The sequence below is a fragment of the Balearica regulorum genome, chromosome 17 (genome assembly GCF_011004875.1).
Source record: "Balearica regulorum gibbericeps isolate bBalReg1 chromosome 17, bBalReg1.pri, whole genome shotgun sequence".
NCBI classification, from domain to species: domain Eukaryota; kingdom Metazoa; phylum Chordata; class Aves; order Gruiformes; family Gruidae; genus Balearica; species Balearica regulorum.
Genome location: NC_046200.1, coordinates 10,803,333 through 10,823,738, shown reverse-complemented (window position 1 = coordinate 10,823,738; position 20,406 = coordinate 10,803,333). Strand labels below are relative to the sequence as shown.

The window sequence follows — 20,406 nt, the reverse complement described above, 5'->3', positions numbered from 1 at the left end:
GCGAGCCCCGGGGCCCGGGGGGAGACACAGGGGGCGCCGGGGCCAGACACCGCCCCAGCCCCACAGCCGCACGTGCAGCGCGCGCACCCGCAGCCACGCCCCGCCGGCGCGCCCCACCCTTCTCTCCCGCTGATTGGCCGTCTCCTGGGAGGCACGTGACCTGCTTTTCCCCCCCCCCCCTTCCCCGTCTTTCCTCAACCACTTGTCACCGGGACTGCCCGCTGCCATTGGCTACGGGGGCTCGTCCCGCCTCCGGGGGGGCGGTACCTCAGGGGCTCTCCCCATCCCGGCCCGTCACCTGCTGCAGCGGGTCCGTTCCGGGTTGGCGGCGGGTGGAGGCCGAGGGCATGAGGCGCGCTCCGATTGGCCAGCTGGCGCCGCCTGTCGCGTCGGGATTGGCCGGACGCGGCCCGCGGGGGGCGCGTACCCGGCGGCGGCGCGTGGGGGGTTGTTAAAGGGCCCGCGGCGCGGGCGGGCGCTGTCGCCGTGCGCCATGGCCTACCAGGGCTTCGCGCAGGAGTACCTGGGCATGCCGGCCGTGACGCGGGCCTACACCACCGCCTGCGTGCTCACCACCGCCGCCGTGGTGAGGGCGCGGGGGGGGTCCCTGCGGGGGGCACGGGGAGGCTGTGGCGGGAGATCGGGGTCCCTGAGGGGGTGCCGTGGCGGGGGAGCCGGGGGGGGCGCTGGCTGAGGGCAGCGGGTGGCAGCTGCTCTGCCTGTCTCCCACAGCAGCTGGAGTTCATCACCCCCTTCCAGCTGTACTTCAACCCCGACCTCATCTTCAGGAAGTTCCAGGTGAGGCCTTGCCCGGGCTTTGGGCCCTGCATCCCCTTCCCAGCGAGGGGTGGGTGTGACAGGCCGGGCCCCGGGTGTCCCGCTCCCCAGGGTGGTCAGGGCGTGCTGTGTGATCCCGAGGGGCTGCTTTCCCGCTGCTCCAGCCCCCTCTGGTTGGGGGAGCTGGGTTGCCAACACGGTGTCCTCTTCTGTCAGAGATGCCTGGATGGAGATAACTTTTTCCAGCCTTGCCGTACACCATCTCGGCATTGCCTTTTGTCCTTTACTCAAAACCTCTGTCTTCCTTTCCTGTGACTCTGAGATGTTTGGCCAGCTGATGTCAGGCTGGGTGGGGAAGGTGTTATTGTAGTGGGGTCATTAGGTTGAACGGTGATTTACTCTGTCTCTGGGTGCTGAGTCGTGGCTGTTTGTCCCTTCCATAAAAGTAGGGAAATCTTCTTCCTCACACCTGGAAGGGCAAGACGCTCTGATGTGGGCAATGGAGGGAGGTCCCATGTGAACGTGGTGCGGCTGCCTGGTGTCATGGGGCAGTTCTGAGTGGATGGGTGCGTGACCGGGCGTCCCCAGTGGGTAGGGTGATGGGTATGTGTGATGGGGGGGGAGACCTGTCTGTCCACCTCCTCTCTCCTCTCTCTTTTTCAGATATGGAGGCTGATCACCAACTTCCTCTTTTTTGGGCCCCTGGGATTCAGTTTCTTTTTCAACATGATATTTCTGTATCCTTTGGTCTCAGTAAAGTGCTCTGCTCCCTTTTTGGCTGAGATGCAATTCCCTCTGTCCATCTTCCTCCCCAGGCTGACTTTTCTTGGCAGCAGTCTAGGGCTGTGGATTCTTCCCTTGGCTCTTTGGTCTGAACTGAAGCTGTTCCCCAGACAACTGTGGCCTCCTTCTGCACCTCCTTCTCTGCACTGTTTGCATTGCTCTGCTCTGGGGCTTGGACACCTGGCCGACAGCTTCCTGTGATGAAATAGCTTGCAAATGGCTTTTTCCCTGTAAAGTCATGCTGTGGGGACACTGGGTGGCCAGCTGTTGATTTCCTATACTGCAACCCCTCCCTTCTCTCCTGCTCTCAGGTACAGGTACTGCCGCATGCTAGAAGAAGGCTCCTTCCGTGGAAGAACGGCTGACTTTGTCTTCATGTTCCTCTTCGGAGGGTTTCTTATGACAGTATCCTTTTGAGTTGGTTGAGGCCCTTTGGTGTCTTCTGAGATAGTGTGGGGTTTGTCTGCTGGCACTCTGTGTGCCGGCTGTATTGTGTGGTCTGTAGCAGGCACCTGCCTGCTGAGCAGGACAGAACTTTCTTGTGAACTTTCTTGGTGCCACAGGGCAGAGCCTTGTTGTGCCCTGAGGCCTGGGAGGGCTCTGCTGAGCATGTGGGGCTCTTGGATGGTGGAGGGGCAACTTCTGGCTGTATGGCACAGCTCGTGCTCCTCATCTTGCCCACCTTTGTCTCCAGAGGCTTGGCCTGTGCCTTACCCAGGATGTTTAGAGTGGAAGCAAAATACAGGAGAAGCTGCCTGTACTTGTGTTGGTGCCTGGAAGTGCTGATGCACCTGACAAAGGGACAGGTGGCCTTATCCCAGAAGAGGAGTTGTGGCAGTGTGCTCAGGAAGCTCACCTGGAAGGAAGCCCCTTGTTATGCTCTGTGAGAAACCGTTCAGCTGCAGCACGCTGCAGCGTGGCTACGATTGGCATGAGGCTGGCTCAGAAAAACGAGCTGCGGCTGAAGGGAAGAACACAGAGCCGTAAGCACAAGGAGTGGGGTGTCTGCATGCTGTCTGCTGTCAGCATGCCAGGCAGCGTCAAGCCTGGCACTCTGTCATTGCAACCTGTCAGTGGCTGGAGATAACTGTCACACATCTTCTTAAGAAGTTCTTTTATTGTAGGACAAAATAGTCTGGATGGGGAGGAATATATCCCCCCTCCCAGCATAAAACCTCCTCTGAATGTCTTGCTGCTGCCTTATGCAGATGGCTCAGAGCTCTGCATGAAGCTGTATGAACTCTTGTGGCTGTTGGCCATCCCTGGGTGTTTGGCTAGTCAGTGTCCAGGTGCCTGCAGCAGCCATGTGCTCAGTTGTAGGTAGATTTAGAGTTCAGCTGCAACAAGGATGGGAATTTCCTGCCTCCGGCTGCCTCTCTATGTCCTGTAGAAGAGGTCTGTGAATGGCAACAGCCATCTTGCTGCTGAAATTCTTTTGCAGAAGGGTGATACTGGATGGGATGTGTGGCACATATTAAAAACTAGCTCACGAGTGCTGTAACAATGTGAAGTTCCTTCTCTGAAGATTGCTTTTAATGGTCACTTTGGAGAAGTGACTATATTAGCGCCCTGGTCTTTGGCTGTAGAAAGTAGCTTAAGGAGTAACCAATCTGTATGTGCTACTCCAGAGTGTCTTGTTCTGGGGTGGCAGGGAGGGGAAATACGGTGTGTGGTGGGGATCAGCACATCTCAGCCGGCCCAGGAAAGGTTTGGTGGTGTGGGCAATGTCTTGCACACCGTGATCAGCTGCCAGGAGTTCTGGGTTTCCTAGTCACAAGGCACGCTGTGCTGCCTGAAGGTGGTGCACAGGGTGGGCAGATTTTTCCTTGACTCGGTAGTTCCTAGCTATTTGGACTCTTTGCCAGCCTGTTTTTCCTGGGCCAGGCTTTCACCATCATGCTGGTGTACGTGTGGAGTCGCAGGAACCCTTATATCCGCATGAACTTCTTTGGGCTTCTTAACTTCCAGGCCCCCTTCTTGCCCTGGGTCCTGATGGGATTCTCTCTGCTCCTGGGCAACTCCATCATCATTGACTTATTGGGTAAGCCAAAGCTGGTGGGTGCTGGGGACAAGGGCACTTTGCAGACACAACACTCAATTCTCATTGATGCTACTGGGGCACTAGCACCATCTCTTGGTTTCATCTTATTTAAGGTGGTGGGTTTCCTCAGGTGAGCTGGTTGAGGTTGCTGGGTGCCCAGCCTGGTGCCTGAGCTCTTGCTTGTGACCTGCATTTTGCTGTGTCTTCCCCAGGGGCAGAAGTTGGGTATGGTGAGCTCTGCCTGATGCTTGGGCTGTGTCTGGTCCCCTGGGTGCCTGGGACTGCCCTCAGGCTGGCAGGCTCCCTGCCCACTGATGCGCCCACCACAGCAAACAGCCTGGTGCTGCAGCAGGGGTGGCTCTGGTGGGAGCTGGGCCATGGGTACACAGCTGAGGGATTCCCATTCACCCTGCTTAAGATCCCAGCAGCTCCAGTTCAGCTGGCAGAGCAGTCTCAGCTGGGCCTGACTTTGGTGACATCTCTCCCCAGGGATTGCAGTGGGTCACATCTATTATTTCTTGGAAGATGTTTTCCCCAACCAGCCTGGAGGAAAGAAGTTGCTGTTAACCCCCAGCTTCCTGTAAGTAAAGCTGATCCTTTCTGGGCTTTGCTGTGTTGCTTCCCAACCTGGGTCACTCTCATAGCAAACCGCACTGTGACAGTGTGGGGTGACCGCGGGATGCAATTGCATGTGCATAGTGTCTCAGCTCGACAGTTTATGCTTCTGCTGTAGAAAGCACTGGCATTTTGTGTATTATACACACATGTATACAGGGTCTGCAAAGCAACTGCTTTCACCATAAGCTTTGCTAGTTGAACTGGAGCATTGTTACTGCCTGTGGAAATGCTAGATGCTGGTAGGATTTTTCCTGATATATTTCTGTAGTTTATTAAAGCAGAACATGTTCTGCTTCAGGCTGAGGATCAAAGCTGACCTAGAGATCAGGGAAGCAGGTATTGTCATCATTACATGTTGCGCTGAGCAAAAGGACAGTTGGTGCTGGCACAGTAGGTGGGAGGCTGTGGCATACAGCCAAGCCCTGTGAAGGGCCAGAGCGTTCCTAGGAGGGCTGGGGGTTTCACCTGTCCTCAGCTCACTTTCCTAACCTGCCTGGTGGGACGGGCATGTCCCTTGCCAGGAAGATTGTATTTGACACACCTGAAGAGGATCCCAACTATAACCCTCTCCCTGAGGATCGTCCAGAAAATCACCCTAGAGACCAAGACCAGCAGCAGCATCCACAGTAACACAGAGGACTTCTCCATGTGGCCAGATTCCTCTCTTCCGGCTGGACTTAACGCAGTGGCCCAGAGATCTGACTGGAGTAACACCAGTTGCCATTCTGATGTGTAATGTTTCACTGTTTGTATGGGTAACTCATCTTCCCCTTGTACCAAGTGGTTCCACAGAGCTTCGCACATAAGAACTGCTGAGTGTGTACAGAGGTTCCAGGGATGGGCTGGAAGGTGTGATGGCTCCTCTGTTGCCCAGTGGGGAACAGGTATCAAATGGTGTTAAACCAGTTACTCCTTCTTTTGCTCTTAATGACTTGCTGTGTGTGCCAGGTCACTCTCACCCTCTGTACAAAGACTTAACGCTCCTGGCTCTTGCTGTTGTGAGGCCTCTTTGTGGGCTTTCAGTGAAGTAGTACTCCCTACTCTACCTGGTAGAATGCAGCTCAGCCTCTTCCTTTCCTCCAACTCCCCCAACCCCTTATTTGGTTGTTTTTGTTTCCAAGGAGTCTTTACATTAAAGTCTTTATTTTTCAGTTGTGTGTCCATTTCTGCTGGGGGCAGAGGCAGTGATTCACTAGTACTCATCAGGACTTGGCTCAAAACTGTCAGGCTGCTTGCTTGGGCTTTTCTTTTTTTGGTAGGCAAAGTTCATGCTAGCTGGAAGATCTTCCCCTCTTCTGTCAGTAAGACTGCAGAGCATGAGAAGGGGCAGGGGGGTGTCTATTGGAGAGAGGGCTGCCTGGGAAAGGACAGGGGACAGAGCTGGACACTCCATCCAGGCAGTGACTGGAAGTAGCACTCGACACTAGTAATAAAGGCTGTCTGCACATGCAGTGTAATTCCACTGGCTGAATTTTTCAGTTCTGAGACTTAAACATCTGAATTTTAGAGGAAAACTAAACAAGGTAGTTCCTACCCTCAACAGCTGTACTAAAGGGATTTGGTCACTCTTGCTAATGCAGTACACACATGTGCTTATACCAGACCTCAAAGCCTTTGGAGTAAACCTGCAAACACCGTATCTTAGGATAGCTCAGTTGGTAATGTTGCTGTCTGCTCAGCTAGACAAGCTAGTGAGCCACCACTAAAACCACGGAGAGAAACATGAGTAACCACCATCTGATTAACATATAGTGGTACTAAGGGCTATGCAACCTCAGACTCAACAGGTACATGCTGGGTGCTTTGCTCATGACTTAATAATGCAGAGCTGGTGTTTCAATCCCTGGAAAGAATTTGCCTTTAGAGTCTATCACTGTTCTATTTTAAATTGCTTCTGAGATGGGACTTTCATGTGCAAAAGCTGGGCTACACTTTTAGCTAGGGTACCAGATTAAGCTAAGGAGTGATGACTATAGAGCAGGAAAGTTGCTCCCAGCAGTTCCCTCATAGTTCTTGCACACAGAGAAAGCTGGGCAAAGTTCTCATTTTCCCAGGATGTGGCCCACTGGAGTGTCCTGCCTTGCCCCTGGCTGCTTGGAGGTGCAATTCCTGGGCAGGTACTTGTAAGCCTGGTAAGGCCCTCATGTGTCCATACCTTGTTGTGAACTTTAAGCTTCACAAACTCAAAAATTACACCACAGATGCTAGCTTACAGCTAGAGCAGTTGCCCACTTGTTTTGGTCACATTCCCTGGTAAGGCTGCTTGCAGAAGCACCTGATTGTAACAAAGAGGGTGAAGTGTTCTCAGGAAGAGGTGGAGTTTGTATGTCCATGAGGCAAAACGGGTTCTACATGGGAGGGCAAGATGCAGCAGGAACCCCAGGTTCTGTCTTGCTGAAATAACCTTTCAACCTCTCCAGTAAGGAATAATGGATAAAATACCACTCTGGCACAGGAGCCAAGGATAAGACTGCAATAATATTATTGCTAAATGGCAAGTTTTTGGTTTCTGCAGACTAACATCTGGAAAACTCCACCCAGGAATCAGAACTGGCTATACTATTACTCAAGTCTAAACATGATAAATTAAGGCCAGAAAGTGTTTTTTGACTGCGCTAGCAGTGTAGGTGGATCAGCAAGGATCATAAAATCTATTGGCTTTATCATAAAGGCCTGAACATAACTGTCAGGCTGCCAACAAAATCTGCCCTGCTTGCAACACTCATCAGTGCTGGCAGCAAATGATAGGAACTCTATCAAAGAACTAGTGTACCTCAACAGCAAGGTAGATTCTAATTAGTTTTTTAAGCAAGCTTGATTTTTTTTTTATCTCACTTCAATGAATTTTCTGTTTTTAAACTCCCCAGGGAAAGACAGGTCATTTCTAGGGTTGCAAAAATCCTGACACTGCAATGCTAAAGGTATTTAAGACACCCACTGTGCTTTGGGTGCTCTGTGCACTGTAACTGACAGCTACGTGTGCTGACAATGACCCCAGCAAAGCCACTTGCTGAAGAGAAGCCGCATCTCAGTCAGCCATTGCAGGCTTTAACCTTTGCACCTGTTCAGAGATTTTTTTTTTGCTTTTCAGCTGCAGTTTTCACAGGAAAAAACAGTTTACCACACACCAGGTTGACATATGATGCAAATGAATTCATTTTGTGACTTCAGTTAAACTGTTCTACCCTTAAAGGCCAGCTGAATGCCTCACCGAGCTCATTACAGACTGCACCAAGTGCAGAAACAGGCCAGTCCTTTAGATTTCCTGCTTCTAGTTTTAAGTCTCATTCTCCCTTTCCCCCACAGCAAAAAGGTTTCGGGCTGTTTTATCTGTTGAAGGAAAGCACTCTGTTTCCACCATGCTTCAAGAAAACTAAATGCATGCAAGCATTCAGTGTTACACCCAAAAGCATTAATATTAGGCCCCAGGACTGCTCAGTTACCAGAACAGCATGAACAATGGGACTCACTACCCGTTCAAAGTTACTGAACTCAACCTAAGCAGTATGCATTCCTTTTATTTAAAAAGTTGTCCTAATAGTGCACGTTGCACCTATACAAAAGAATCTTTACACTGTCCACACACAGGTATATAAGGGCTCCAACAGCTGCCACAGGTCTCAGCTAGGTCACGTGCTAACGCAGCATTCTTGCTATGTGGCATTTGGGTGGAGGGGATGGGGGCAGAAGTCAGCAGTACTGGGAACTCTTGGCAAGTGGAATGTGTGTCCCCTTCAGGGACAAAGACCCCTGCCAATTCTAGATCCATTTGGGGACAGGAATAGGGATAAAGTCTGTAGGAAGAGCACCAGTGTCACAACAGGAAGATTACCAGGCTGGAGCAGTATTGGCCAAACGTCTCATGCGCCTAGGGGAGAGAGAGAGGTACAGTAAGTGCTGTGTTATAGTCATGTGAAGTCTTACTAAAACCAACACCTCTGGGGAGGCCGCGGCAGCTTTGTGAACTCTCTAGACAGGTTTATTGCCTAGACAGACCTCCCTGGTCACCTGAGAGTACCCCTGGTGATAAGGCTAAGACGCTATTTTCAGCAAAAGCTTTTAGAGCACTTTTGCTCATTAACTTGGATTGAACCAATCAGTATTGAAAACTATTCAGCCAGCCATAGCTGAGAAGCAAGATAATTATGAAACTGTTAATCAGCAGTAAAAAAAACAAAACAAAACAAAAAATCCTGGGAAACAGCCAAGCCAGCATATTTACTGTTCCCACAATGCATCTTTTGGAGAGATTCTAGCAGTTCATTTGTATCTGCCAGGAGCAATTTCACCAAGTAGGAGCGAGTGCTCTCGCCTGCTCATCGAACACTGCTCAGTGGATCTCCGGCAGGCAGAGCTCCTCCTGGAATCTCAACGGTGCTCTCATGCTCACACACAGGTCGGCATCAGTCAGGCTGGAGCTGGGAGCTTGCCCATTCCTACATCAAACAGCACTTTGCCCTACATAAGAGGAAGCCTTGTGGCAGGATTCTAGGTAGCATGACAGTGCATGAAACTCCAATATTTTTGATAAATGCCTTCCTATAGAAACAAATCCCCCTGCACAAGCAGAGAGCCTAGGCAAAAGGAAAGAAAAAAAAAAAAAGGAAGCTTTGCTTCAAGCAGGAGAGGTTAGAGACTTAAATGTTTGTGGAGCAAGGTGATAACATTTTAATATCCTGAAGCTAAAGGGATATGAGTTTCTGTTGTGGTGTACAATTTTGAAATCCTGCCAGTTGGCTCTCGGTAGAGAAAGACAAACATCAAAGTTTTTAACTTCTGTCTTAGAGACAGACCAGAAAGAGAACTTTCTGAACGAGTGGCAGCACCTTGTATTTCTGTCCTGGTCTCTGATCTTCTTCTCCATCTCGGCATCTGTGAGGGTTTCCAGAAGAGGGCACCACTGGTCAGCATCCCCCGTGTTGCGAATAGCAATTTCCACAGTCGGCAAAGGGTTCTCACTGCATGGCGGGGCAGAAGGCAACAAAGCAACATCCATCAGTGGTCCCAGCGTGCTCCTCTGGGTTGCCAGCCCAGACGCAAGACACAAGAACAGAGCATCATTTACAGTGTTTCAGGCTTAAGCATTCATTTTGAGCCCCACTTAGTGCAGTCCAGTTCCCAGAAGTAACCAGGGGCTGATGGCAAAGCTCCTATCAGTTTGTGAGTGCTGGGACTGTTAACAGTCCTCTCAGAGCAGCAGCTGAGCAGGGACTGTTAACAGGGCTCTTTGTCTAGCTTTGCCGTTCTGCAACCCTGACTTCCTAGCTGTAGTTTGCCTGGCACACCTCTGACGGCTCTTCCCTGGCAAGTCTGGCTTTCCAGGAGCCTGACAGTGGAACAAGCATTGCTCTCCCAATTGCTGTGGAAAGGGTGGTCTTTTAGGACCTGCTGCTGCAACCAGAGGCTGTGACTACTCCCTGCACAAGCCATGAACCACCAGGCTTCTGTCCCAGATCACAAGATTGCTCCTCAAGAGATCTGTCTGCCCTGACCAGCTGTATTATCACATGCACAAAAATATTTACTGCTTCACTAGCCACTTTTCAGTAAAAGTCAACAGGAACTGACCAGGAGTAGCTTCCCAAATATTGACAGAAGAGCCGGAAGCCCAGCATAAATACAGAGGAGCCTCAGAATGTAAATGTTTGCTTTCAGTTCTAGAAAACGGCTCAGGCCAAGCTGCATGAAGTGTGTCTGAAAGAGGAGCCCTCCAGCAGGTGTGCACAGGCATCCGGCCCCCTCCCCAGGGACATGCCTCTGTGCACAGGATTTCAGCGCTCGTGGGCTGCCCTCTCATTCCCCCAGGAAGGAACTCAAATGCTAATCACCATGGGAACAGACAATGTCTGCATCAAAGCTATCAATCTAGAATAACAAGTCTTCAAAGTAATGCTACAATGAAACATTAATCCAGAGCCTTTGGTATCTGATCCGGGGAGGAAGCTTGGGTCAAATATACTTCCAGTACTGCTGACATCCACTAAGCAACACTCAAACACAGGAATTTCATCTTAGCCCCAGATTGCTACACATTCCAGACTAAATGCTACCTCATTTACTATGCTCAACACTGAGCACCCACTAGAATGAAACGGGATGGAAAGCCAGCCTCATGCACGTAACTTAATTGCAAGCCAGCTCAGACACCACACTTCTGTAGCACAGAATCAAACATAAACTGAAAACATCCTCCCTCACCTCCCAACCTCCAAAGACAGACAGCTCCCCCTCCCCTGTTATTTTTTGATCAAGACGACAGTGCTGCTGGCAGAATGACTGAAATGCACCGTCAGCTGCGCTACTCCCAGTAGAGCAGCAGGACAGTCCCTCTGCCAGGGCCCAAGCCTCTGGCAGTACTGTCACAGGCGTGCCAGCAGGGCAGGGGAACGTCTTCTTGTGGAAAGGGGAACTCCTCAGGCATGAGGGTTAGATGTGAGAGAACCTGTGCCATCCTTCAGGTCTCAAAGGCAAAACCCTGGCTATGAAGTGCTGTGCGCTGCCACTGGAAACACTCAGCACTGAGGTGCAAACCATCACAGCACAGTGTCCTCCTGAAAAGCCTATAAGCATCGGTTACCTATCTGCTTCCAGTCCTGCCCTTTCCACTGGGCTTCAGGCTCTCCTTGTTTTGCACAGAGCAGGCCAGCTGCAAGAACTGCCCTGGCTTTCATCAACTAAAAGACAGTTTCACCTCTCCCTCAGATGATTAAGAGGCACATGACTTCTCAAACCCCCAGTCCCTCGAGATATTAAGGTTCTTTTGATACATCTAAAGCAGACCCTTTCCTTACATCAGTGGAATGACTTTGGAGCAACCACCACTCCTGTGGTTTGGGAATTCAGGAACTAACCAACCACAGAACCCAAACATCATTAATCACTTTCAAAAGTACTCCTTTAGTGGAAGAAAAAAGAAGAGGAGGGCATGTTGGTACTATGACACAAAACAAGGTTTAAATTAGATGTTGTTTCCTCCCTGAATAGCTCATGTCCACGTACTTTGTTCTGTCGGGTTTCCCTTCATAGTTTTTGATTCTCCTCCTTGTAATACTGCAACAGTCCAAAGAAGGCCTGAAATCTATGTGTTTGAACTACCCCTAAAAAGGAAGCACTCTTTAGTAACTATGGCCAGATATATGTTTTTAGAGAGAATAGTGTGAAGTTGGCATTAATCTGATGTATATGAGCGAGCCTGGGCGGCACTGACTAAAACCTTACTTGCTGTGAGTTACAAAGACTGATAGGAAGCAAAGGCAAAAATTAACTCCCCTTGCAACAGTTAAGATGTACACAAATTAATTTCTTAACTCAGGTATCTGCAATACATGGAGAAACATCAGAAAGAGGGAGAACAGTTAGTAACCACAATCAAAGCCTGGCTCTGACACACCAAGTGACCAGAATTAGGAACAAATGCCCTGTAAATTGGGAGGCAGTATGCTAAAAAGTTGTCAGAGTAAATTAACTGGGGAGGTAAATAAATTGTGAGTAGAAAAGGCAGCTTCCTGGCCAGCATGGTGTGAGCAGGGCTGCCTTTCTACTTCAAACAGGATATGAAGAAGCTCAAACTCCTGCGAATGCTCAGGCAACAAGAAGTTCTACTAAACCTTACGGAAATGAACTCACTCCCTGCCATAGCTAGCTTAAATTACAGAGTAAAGTCTACTTTACATTGGCTTCAAGGACTGTGTCTACCAACAGGGACACCTTCACTCTCTGCTGCTGCAGGCCACAAGGCAGACAGTGCTAGCTCACTCCATCATGGTTATATGCTCAGCAGCAGGGGAGAAGAGGCAGAACTACAGGTATCAGATTCCCATCTTCTCAGGAACACACACTCACTGTTCTGTTGTTATAGTTCGATGTGGTCCCATGCTGGATCTGCAAATATCAGTCTGCTGTTGTGGACAGAAAGGTAGAAGTCATCTCCCCACCTCCGTGAGGAGAAAGGATGTCAGTGGGATGGATGCACAATCTAACAGTTTCAGTAGAAGAGTTTAATTCCAACGTGGTAAAGAGTCCCTTTCCATTTTCAAATATGAACTGCTCTGGGGATCATTTTAGAACCAAGTAGTTGCAATGGAAGATTTTCAGGATAAAAATAACCTCCAGAGGAAGTGGAGTGAGACTAGTGGAAGAGCAATTGGTCCAGAGCAGATCAGTGCTCATTTTCCAAAATAGGCTGACCAGACAGGAAACCTTCACAGAGGAAGGAGCACAGCTTACAGCAGCAGCAGCTGCCCCACAGCCTCCAGCTCCTCCTTGCTTACTCCCACTCCAACTACTCATCACCCTCTCCCTGAGGCAGAACAGGGCTGGGCAGGTTTCCCTTTGCTGCCCAGCCAGGTCATCCTGCTTCCCTGGACTGACCTCTGCAAAGCTGGTGTCAACACTACCATTTCCTCACCTCTGCAAATACATCATTTGCTGAACCTCGAGCTCTCTCGACTGTCACCATGACCTGAGGTCAAAAAACCTCCTACCGCATATTAAAGGATGCTTACAGCCTGCGGACTCAGCAACATGCTGAGGATAACATCAGTACAGTAACTCGCCACAGAACACTGCACAACTGGAAATGATTATCATTAGGAGACAAATTACAAAGCTGACTAATCAAACCTGACACTGCTGCATTCCAGCTGTGAGAAGGGCCTGTGATCAAGCCAACTTCAATGTCAGCCAGGGCAGACAGCTACAGTTTTGATCAGTCAGTTCAAAACACCAAAGCTTGAGACAGTGGATGGCCCAAGTCAGGCAAAGCTAACAAAGCAGAAATGTATTTCTGCTTATCGTTAGCAAACATTAAAAGAGGGAGACACAAGGTATTCAGTCACTGTTAATTACAGCAGCCTTTCATTCTGCAGCAAAAGCTGACATCTCATCAGTATTTGGTCCTGGAACATATTACGTCCAAAAGGAGAAAAAATACCGGAGCACAGGCAATTTAACAGACAGAACGGGTGCAAGCCATAAGGACCAATTCCCACTGAAACTTTCTGCACTGGGTCAGCTGTTCTAAGATCCATTGATGCCAACTCCCATGAAGTAAGAACACACACCCACACCAGGAAGATGACAGTTCTGTACCTGAAGGCGTACGTCTTCTGATGCCAGCTCAGCTGTCCCCGGATGCTGTAGGCAATAGTAGTGACAAACTCCCCACCCAGGCCAAGCTCTGAGCACAGCTTCAAGGCAAACTTCTCTGGGGAATTCTCCTTCTCTGACATGTCCCATTCGAACTGGTCTACAAGGGAGATGTTCCCTACATGGATGTTTAGCTGGAGAGAAGGGAAGATAGAGGTCATTCATTTCCATCTCTTCCAACAGTTTGTCAAAGGTAATTTAACTGAGGAGGCAGAGGCTGGACAAGAGCAGCAGACAGGTAACTCCTAGTTCTCTGCATCTGCAGAGGTCCTTAACTGAATTCTTAATTCCAGTAGCACAAAGACAACTCAGCTTTGCTCACCAAGGTTCAGTTCTTCCAAAAGGACTCGACAATGCTTTAACAGAACTATTTCATCATCTCAGGGGCTGGCACATGAATGTTTAGTAATCTGCCACCTTGGTTCTGTTCTCAATATGAAGGACAAAATGCAATCTGGACACAGGACTGGAATTAAGAACTCCTTTGCTCTGAGGAAGACTTTGTTGTCTTCCTCCCCCATAACATAACCAGAGAAACCCACATGGTTCAGTTCCCATTCTACTGCCTTCCTTCATTACCTTAATAATAACTCGTTGGTCTGACTGATCTTCTAGGATACTGTCAGTTGGGTATGACTCGATCTGTTGTCGGATGGCAGAGGCAATAGCAGGGACAAAGGTCAGAGGATTCAAATCCAGGTCATCGCAAAGAATCTCAGAGAACATTTCTGGAGTCATTAGCTTTTCTGATGCAGAACAAGAATAAACACACACTGTTAACTTTCTTAGAAATCAGTGTCTGACACTTACAGAATACACAAAATTATCCCACAGCGTGACAAAGGGAATCCCAAATGCATCACCTTTTGCTTTTAAAAGTGTGTTTTGTTACAGGTTTGTAAGGACCTGCACACACTGACACAGGGATTTACAGCCTTCTTTACTTCCTCCATAGAGACAACATAGCTATGGTGTAATAATCCACATAAAGGAGCCGCACATTAACTGTTACATATTTAAAGCATCTCAGATGTTTTGCATTTAAGGTATCTCAGCTAACAGAATAGCCTCGGACAGCTGATCTGATGAATGGGGTCAGGAGAATGGGCCAGTTAAACTCTTCAGATTACATGTGTCCAGGAATGACCGCAACCCATGTAAAGTGGCAGAGCATTTGCTAAGAGACGAGAGCTAAATACAGTCCCAAGTGGGAGAGCTTTAAATTTTGTGTATATGGGACAAAGACACGCACACTCATGCTTGTTCTCTCTTCATATTTGGTGATGGATACAACTATATCTCCCCAACCTCAGGAAACTCTCCCTCCTACATACCATTCATGTTCCATGTAAACGCATCTCTGAGTTTCTGCCCATCAATTTCCATATCAAGCCTGATTGGAACCAGAACCTCCGGCTGGGATGCATTCTCATGGATCACTGCTGGGTCATGGTCATCAAAGCTAATACAAAGAGCAGCAACACAGTATATGCAACTAGCACGATACATCTGGCATCCATAGAGGGAAGGCAACGTTTGCTGGAAGCAATCCCCACACTTCAACTCCCTGATCAGTCTTTAGACAGACTCCTCAACGCAAGCTTACAGGGCTATGGCAACCAATACCAGTTTATCACCTTTTATTGCATCTATCATAATACATTCCTGCAAATAAAACTAGGAAGCTTTCCAGGATTACGTTTTATCTTGGTTTCCTCAACTTTTATAATGGAAAATAAAAGTCATGAGCCACACCAGCATTTTCCATTGAATACATTAGATCAAAATTACTGGAATATGTCAGTGAGAGGAATATGTCTGTTCTTCACAGAGAGGGTTTGCAGGCTCCTCAAATGACAACTGTCCAGCAATCACCAGGAAGTAGAAGAAACTTATCAGGAAAAGAACGAACCATTTTCCCAACAAAAGGAAAGCCTCTTCTCTGAGCTGTGGCTGGCTGCTCTAAGGAAGAGCTTCAAGACACACAGTTCGACTAAGAACTTCCAAATAGTGACCTGTAGGTCTTTTGTCAGTTTGAGATGAATCACATTATAACAACACACCAGCACTACCCTGGCAGTGTGTGATGTCAATAACCGTTTCCACTTTTCAGAAGCAGGAAGCTGTCTTACCACAGAGGGAATGTCCTCTTCTTATCCCTGCCCATGCGATTTCTGTTAATTGTTGTTGAGCACGGTACTGCATCCAGGTGATGAGAGCTGTTGGGCAGGGTTGGCACCCACTGGTTGTTCCTCTTTGCCTTCTGCTCTCTGAAGGAGACCATATGTTAAACTGCAGCCCCTGAGCCCCACTGCTACTACTTAAGGAATGGTATAATTTTTAAAATTTAAGTCCTATTATTAGTTCCTGCTACTTTATTCTGGAACCTTCAACAATATTGTTCCACTGAGAACTCATGTTCCACACTAGCCTCTGGGAAGCCCATTCTCCAGCTCACAATTATTCATCAGATATGAATCCAGGTGCATTTATAAATACTAAGTTCATATTTAGATTTTCTGTCTATACTTTATAAAAGGACTGCTGAGAAATGTGAGGTCTCCAGAAGGCAGTACGTGCAGAGAGTGTGTTCTGCAAAACATCTGTTACAGCTGGAATGCAGTAATTGCAAAAAGAGCTGTATCATCAAACACTTGTTTTTCTTCCTGTTGTATGTGGGCAGTAACCCAATCCTTACCCTCTGGAGATCCTCCTTTGCCCAACACTGCAAACGACCATTAGCACAGACTGGCAAGCACCCCCCTGCACAATGGCCTGGGTTTATGCAATTTCTTGCGCTGCCTGCCCAAGCTGACATCTTCCAGGCAGCTCCAGTCTGATCTTGGCCCTCACCGATGCTGGTTACCTGAGGTAGGTAGGAGGTTCTGTGCTGATAGACACTGCCTTATATTTCTCATCGTTTCCATCCAAGATCTCTTCCACTTCAGAGGCCTTTAACAGCGTCACGCTAGTGGCTAATGTTGTGTAGCCATGATCTATTACCAGAAAGATGCCAATAATTAGCATGGAAAAGTACTACATAACAATGTAGCATTAATAGGCTGCACAGTGAAAAGCCCTCCCTGACGCTGCAGGAGGGACTAAAATAGGTTACCAGGTGGTACGAGTGTGCGCCCCTGAAGTCCTTTGGGCTTCATTTATCTTCTCGTAGACATTTAATTTTCAAGAAAGGTTTTGACATGGGATTTTGTACACATTGGATAAGTGGAGATGGCAAAACTTTCCAGTGCCATTTCTGAGTTGCCAGAAGCCTCCACTCACTCTCCCTCACACACCAGGATGTTCTGCTGTGGGGGTAGGTTACTTGCACTGGAGCGACCAGAAGCTCAGCCATGGTGCCTGGCACTAAAGAAATATAATTGGGTTTTGACATCCATCTAAATAGCAGAAATAAACATGACTTTCTTGGGAGCAGGGGTGGAATGTCTTAGGTAACACATGGCAATCCCCACCACGAAGCCTAGAGAAGAAATACACTTCAAGAGACAAAAGCAGTGTAACACCTTGGAATGATTGCATAGTGATAGAGCCAAGATTTGCAAAAGGCATCAGTATCTCTTTACCTTGTAGAGCTATCCTGTTCACAATCTATTAAAAACATCTTTCATTTGGACTAAGAGTAAAGACACAGGGAGGGTAGGAATTACACAAGCTTCACTCAGGTACTACCAATGGATGAACCTCATTCTTCCAGGGTACAACTTACTTACAGACTGGTCATTTCTGTTATGAAATTCACTTAAGATGGAAAGGAATGCTACAAAAACAAGATTTCAGAAAAAAAGTCCTTAAAACCTCATAATTATTAGATAAATTTTAAAGCTAATGTGTTTTTACTTAAGGAGAAGAAGAGAAAAACAATTCTCTCCTACCCTGAGCTGCCCTTTGCAATCAAATGGTTTAACTCTGCACACCTACATCTACCAAAATGATGTAAAATCTCTTCCACAGCCTTCTGGGAAGTAAAGCCCAGAAAACAATAAATCCTCAGTGGACTTAAAAGTTGGAAAGAGAGTGGCAATGATCAATAGGAAAGCTGGTAGGACTTGGGAAAGGTGGAGAAACCTCAGGACAGCTCTTGGTGAATTACAGAGACCATCTGCATTTGAGAGTCCCGCTAAGTCCTGAGAAAGAAGAGTTAAGCATGTGATCAGGATGCACAATTAGGGACCACAGGGAGAGATCAGAGGAAGAGGATTAGACATTAATATATATCGTAACAGCACCAAAGGTCACAGTGGAGATTCTTCCTCTAGCACAGCTAAGAATAACACACAGATAAGACTTACATCTTCTGGGACTGTGGGACCGCTGATTTTCTGTTGGAAAAAAAAAAAAAGAAAAAAAAGAAAAAGCAACAGGTCAGCAGGATACTTGGAGGAAAGAGACATAAGTCCAAAATGAACCGTTTATTTTTTATTATGCTTTAGTCTAAAGAGTGTACAAGTCATATTGCTAAGAATTTTAACAGCTTGTTTTTAGTCTCCCACCAAAAATAACACTGAGGCAGCTATATTCTCACTGTGGCAGTCACATCACTAACACCACACCACAACAAATTCTGGAAGACATAAATATTCAGTCCATGCAAGAGGCAAAGTTAAGCAAAGATGCACATTTTCAATGGGGCATCCTTGCAACATTCCTGCCTATTTGACAAAAGAGACAAAAATACCCCTCTGTCTACAAAAGCCTCTTCTGGAATGTGGTATTAATGTTGAGATGTTGCTTTTGCTTTGTAATGAACGCAGGCAACCCCAGGAAAGCCACGATGGAGGTTTTAATTTTAGAACATTTTTGATCAGTTGATGTTTGTTGTTAGGCTAAACCAGGAGCTACTAGTGCCACCGCTGCAGAGTGCTCCATTGCTGGGGCAATCTGAAGTGATTCACACAGCCTTAAAGGTGCACAAGCTTCTGAATTGCCAGAGACAGTATTTCAGGACAAAAATTCAGGTTTCAGATAAACATGACTGGGAATGTTTGCTCATCTTCTCACCATGTGAAGAGGCCACTATCTTCTTCCTTTCTTCTACTGTGGCTAGTCGCCTCCAGAGTGAGGGATATCTCTTGTACAGGGAACCCCGAAACATACGCAAGTAGTTTCCCACCTACGAGAAAAGTGGAGACATGGCCTGGTGTTCCAGCATGGCCTGGGATTCCATTATAAGAGATTTTTAGCAGAAGCTGAAACAAATTCAGCTCTTTGTAATGATAAGAGGGACCTCCCAAGAGGACTTTTTTGTTTGTTTTTCATGATAGACTGACTGCACTGGGTTTGACATCATGTAACACTACAATTTTTGCAGCAATACACAAAGCAAAATTTTTATCAGCACTTATTTCACTAGTCCAATATGAAAAAACCTCCCATGCATTGACAAAAATCCATTTAATAGGGAAAAAACTCCATGCAATTTTCATGTATTTTTGAACAACCTAACCTTTCTTTACTTCAATTTCTGTTTCAACGCACAATGCTCAGTAGGAATTAAATCAAACCAGATACCCAGCTCTCCAACAATCATCATTGTTACTTTGAACCTCTATGCCATCTAGACATTGCTCGAATACAGCAAATGCCCGGAGACTTGTATTTTGTTTTAAATCCTTTGAACATGTAAAATGCAATCGCTGCCGATAATCCTCTTTCAAATATACTGAACCACTGTAAAGCAGTTCCATTCTTCCTGGCACAAGATCCTCACCTGTGCTGAAGGCTACAGCAGGACTTGCTGAACAACAGAATTATTTCCAGACTCTGAAATCAAATTTTTAGACTGGTAGTACACTGGCAGACTGCCACCTAGTAAGGTTTTTATTCCTTGTTTGACAAGACTTATTTTCATCTTAACATCTATTTTCAGGTAATTTTTAATCGTATTTGTTGCTCTCCAGTGCTCACCAAGAGACAGAAATTAATGGTAGACAAAACAGGCAACCCTTTTTCCCCTTCCACACGTCTGGTCTGGCAATCTCACAGATTGCAGTTACAGCTCTTCTTTCAAACATTACGTTTCACAAGAGAGAGAGTGAGGAGCCTCTAGTCCCTGCTCAACCTACACAGCTGGCAGCTTTAACTTATCCAGTATTTCCTTTTTTTACATCAAGGCTGGGGCTAAAACATTTTTCTCCTCTTTCCAACTGTGATCATTTCCCTGGTGCTGAAGCACAAACGTTTCTTGCTTTGACAAGGCCAGCCTTCAGGGAGGCAGAGCTGCCTCTCGCCATGAGAGAATACAGTGTCAGCACATACCCTGAGGTGATAAGATGCTGCACCCCGGCGTTTGTTGGCAAGACTCATTTGCAGAAGGCCAAAGGAGCTGCGCTGGCTGGTTTTGGTGTTGTTACTAAGCACGCAGGCCTAGCTGTGGACTTAATTACCTCACGGTGTGTCAAATAACCCAACATTCTCAACAAGCGTGCTACAGCAATTCACGAGTATCAGGGAGCAGGGCCTCAGGCTGCGACCAGGCGAGGATCCGGTCTCTCTGAACTCCCAGAGCCGCCCTGACTGGGAGCGCTGGTCCCAGCACAGCGGAGGCTCTCGGGCAGAGCTCCCCCTCCAGCCCTCGAGCAGAGCCCGGACCCGGCCGCGGGGGCACAGGGGACCCGCAGGGGCTGGAAGGCCGCTGCCCTCCACGACAGGGCTGCCCTCAGCCCATTCCCCACCCTCAGCCCAGAGCCCCGACAGCTTCCCCGGCCCGGCCCGGCCCGGTCCCCGCTGCCCCCCGCAGGCTCCCCCGGGCCCGGTTCCCGCCCGGGCCGTCGTGCGCGGGGCCGCACCTCGGAGCCGATCATGTAGAACTCGCCGTCCTCCTCCAGCTGGAACTTGACGGGCTTCTGCCCGAAGGTCTTGCTCAGCGCCATCATCATCATCGCGGAGGCGGGAGGGGGGCGGCGGGAGCGCCCGGCGTCCTGAGGGGGAGCCCGGGGGGCCGGCGGCGAGGGGGATCCACCACAGGCGGCGCCGCGGCCTACTCCAGCCGCCGCTCCGCGCATGCGCCGGCGCGCCCCACC

The 20,406-nt window shown here is 48.3% G+C and overlaps 2 protein-coding genes across 2 annotated transcripts; one reads left to right on the top strand and one right to left on the bottom strand.

Moving 5' to 3' along the window:
* The first annotated feature begins 427 nt into the window (after positions 1-427).
* DERL3 (derlin 3) lies at positions 428-5,370 on the top strand. The gene is made up of 7 exons (XM_075770239.1): positions 428-586; positions 733-798; positions 1,441-1,514; positions 1,872-1,965; positions 3,406-3,601; positions 4,091-4,181; positions 4,741-5,370. Exons 1-7 carry the CDS (start codon positions 494-496, stop codon positions 4,847-4,849), a joined length of 723 nt encoding a protein of 240 aa, XP_075626354.1. The 5' UTR covers positions 428-493; the 3' UTR covers positions 4,850-5,370.
* A 2,347-nt stretch (positions 5,371-7,717) lies between these two features.
* On the bottom strand, positions 7,718-20,403 carry SMARCB1 (SWI/SNF related BAF chromatin remodeling complex subunit B1). Its single transcript, XM_075770238.1, has 10 exons — positions 20,173-20,403; positions 18,386-18,497; positions 17,677-17,706; positions 16,233-16,362; positions 15,499-15,636; positions 14,701-14,828; positions 13,946-14,112; positions 13,310-13,500; positions 9,046-9,177; positions 7,718-8,087 (listed from the first exon to the last, which is right to left on the bottom strand). The coding sequence occupies exons 1-10, from the start codon at positions 20,386-20,388 to the stop codon at positions 8,048-8,050; spliced, it is 1,284 nt and encodes a 427-aa protein (XP_075626353.1). The 5' UTR covers positions 20,389-20,403; the 3' UTR covers positions 7,718-8,047.
* Positions 20,404-20,406: the final 3 nt, after the last annotated feature.

Coding starts and splice junctions, on each gene's coding strand:
- SMARCB1 (XM_075770238.1), bottom strand. CDS start 20,388: ATGCGCGGAGCGGCGGCTGGAGTAGGCCGCGGCGCCGCCTGTGGTGGA. Junction 14,829..15,498: donor AAGAGGACATTCCCTCTGTG/GTAAGACAGCTT, acceptor TCTTTGTATTAG/CTTTGATGACCATGACCCAG. Junction 9,178..13,309: donor CAGAAGACGTACGCCTTCAG/GTACAGAACTGT, acceptor CCCGCCATGCAG/TGAGAACCCTTTGCCGACTG.
- DERL3 (XM_075770239.1), top strand. CDS start 494: ATGGCCTACCAGGGCTTCGCGCAGGAGTACCTGGGCATGCCGGCCGTG. Junction 587..732: donor TGCTCACCACCGCCGCCGTG/GTGAGGGCGCGG, acceptor TGTCTCCCACAG/CAGCTGGAGTTCATCACCCC. Junction 1,966..3,405: donor TCGGAGGGTTTCTTATGACA/GTATCCTTTTGA, acceptor GGTAGTTCCTAG/CTATTTGGACTCTTTGCCAG.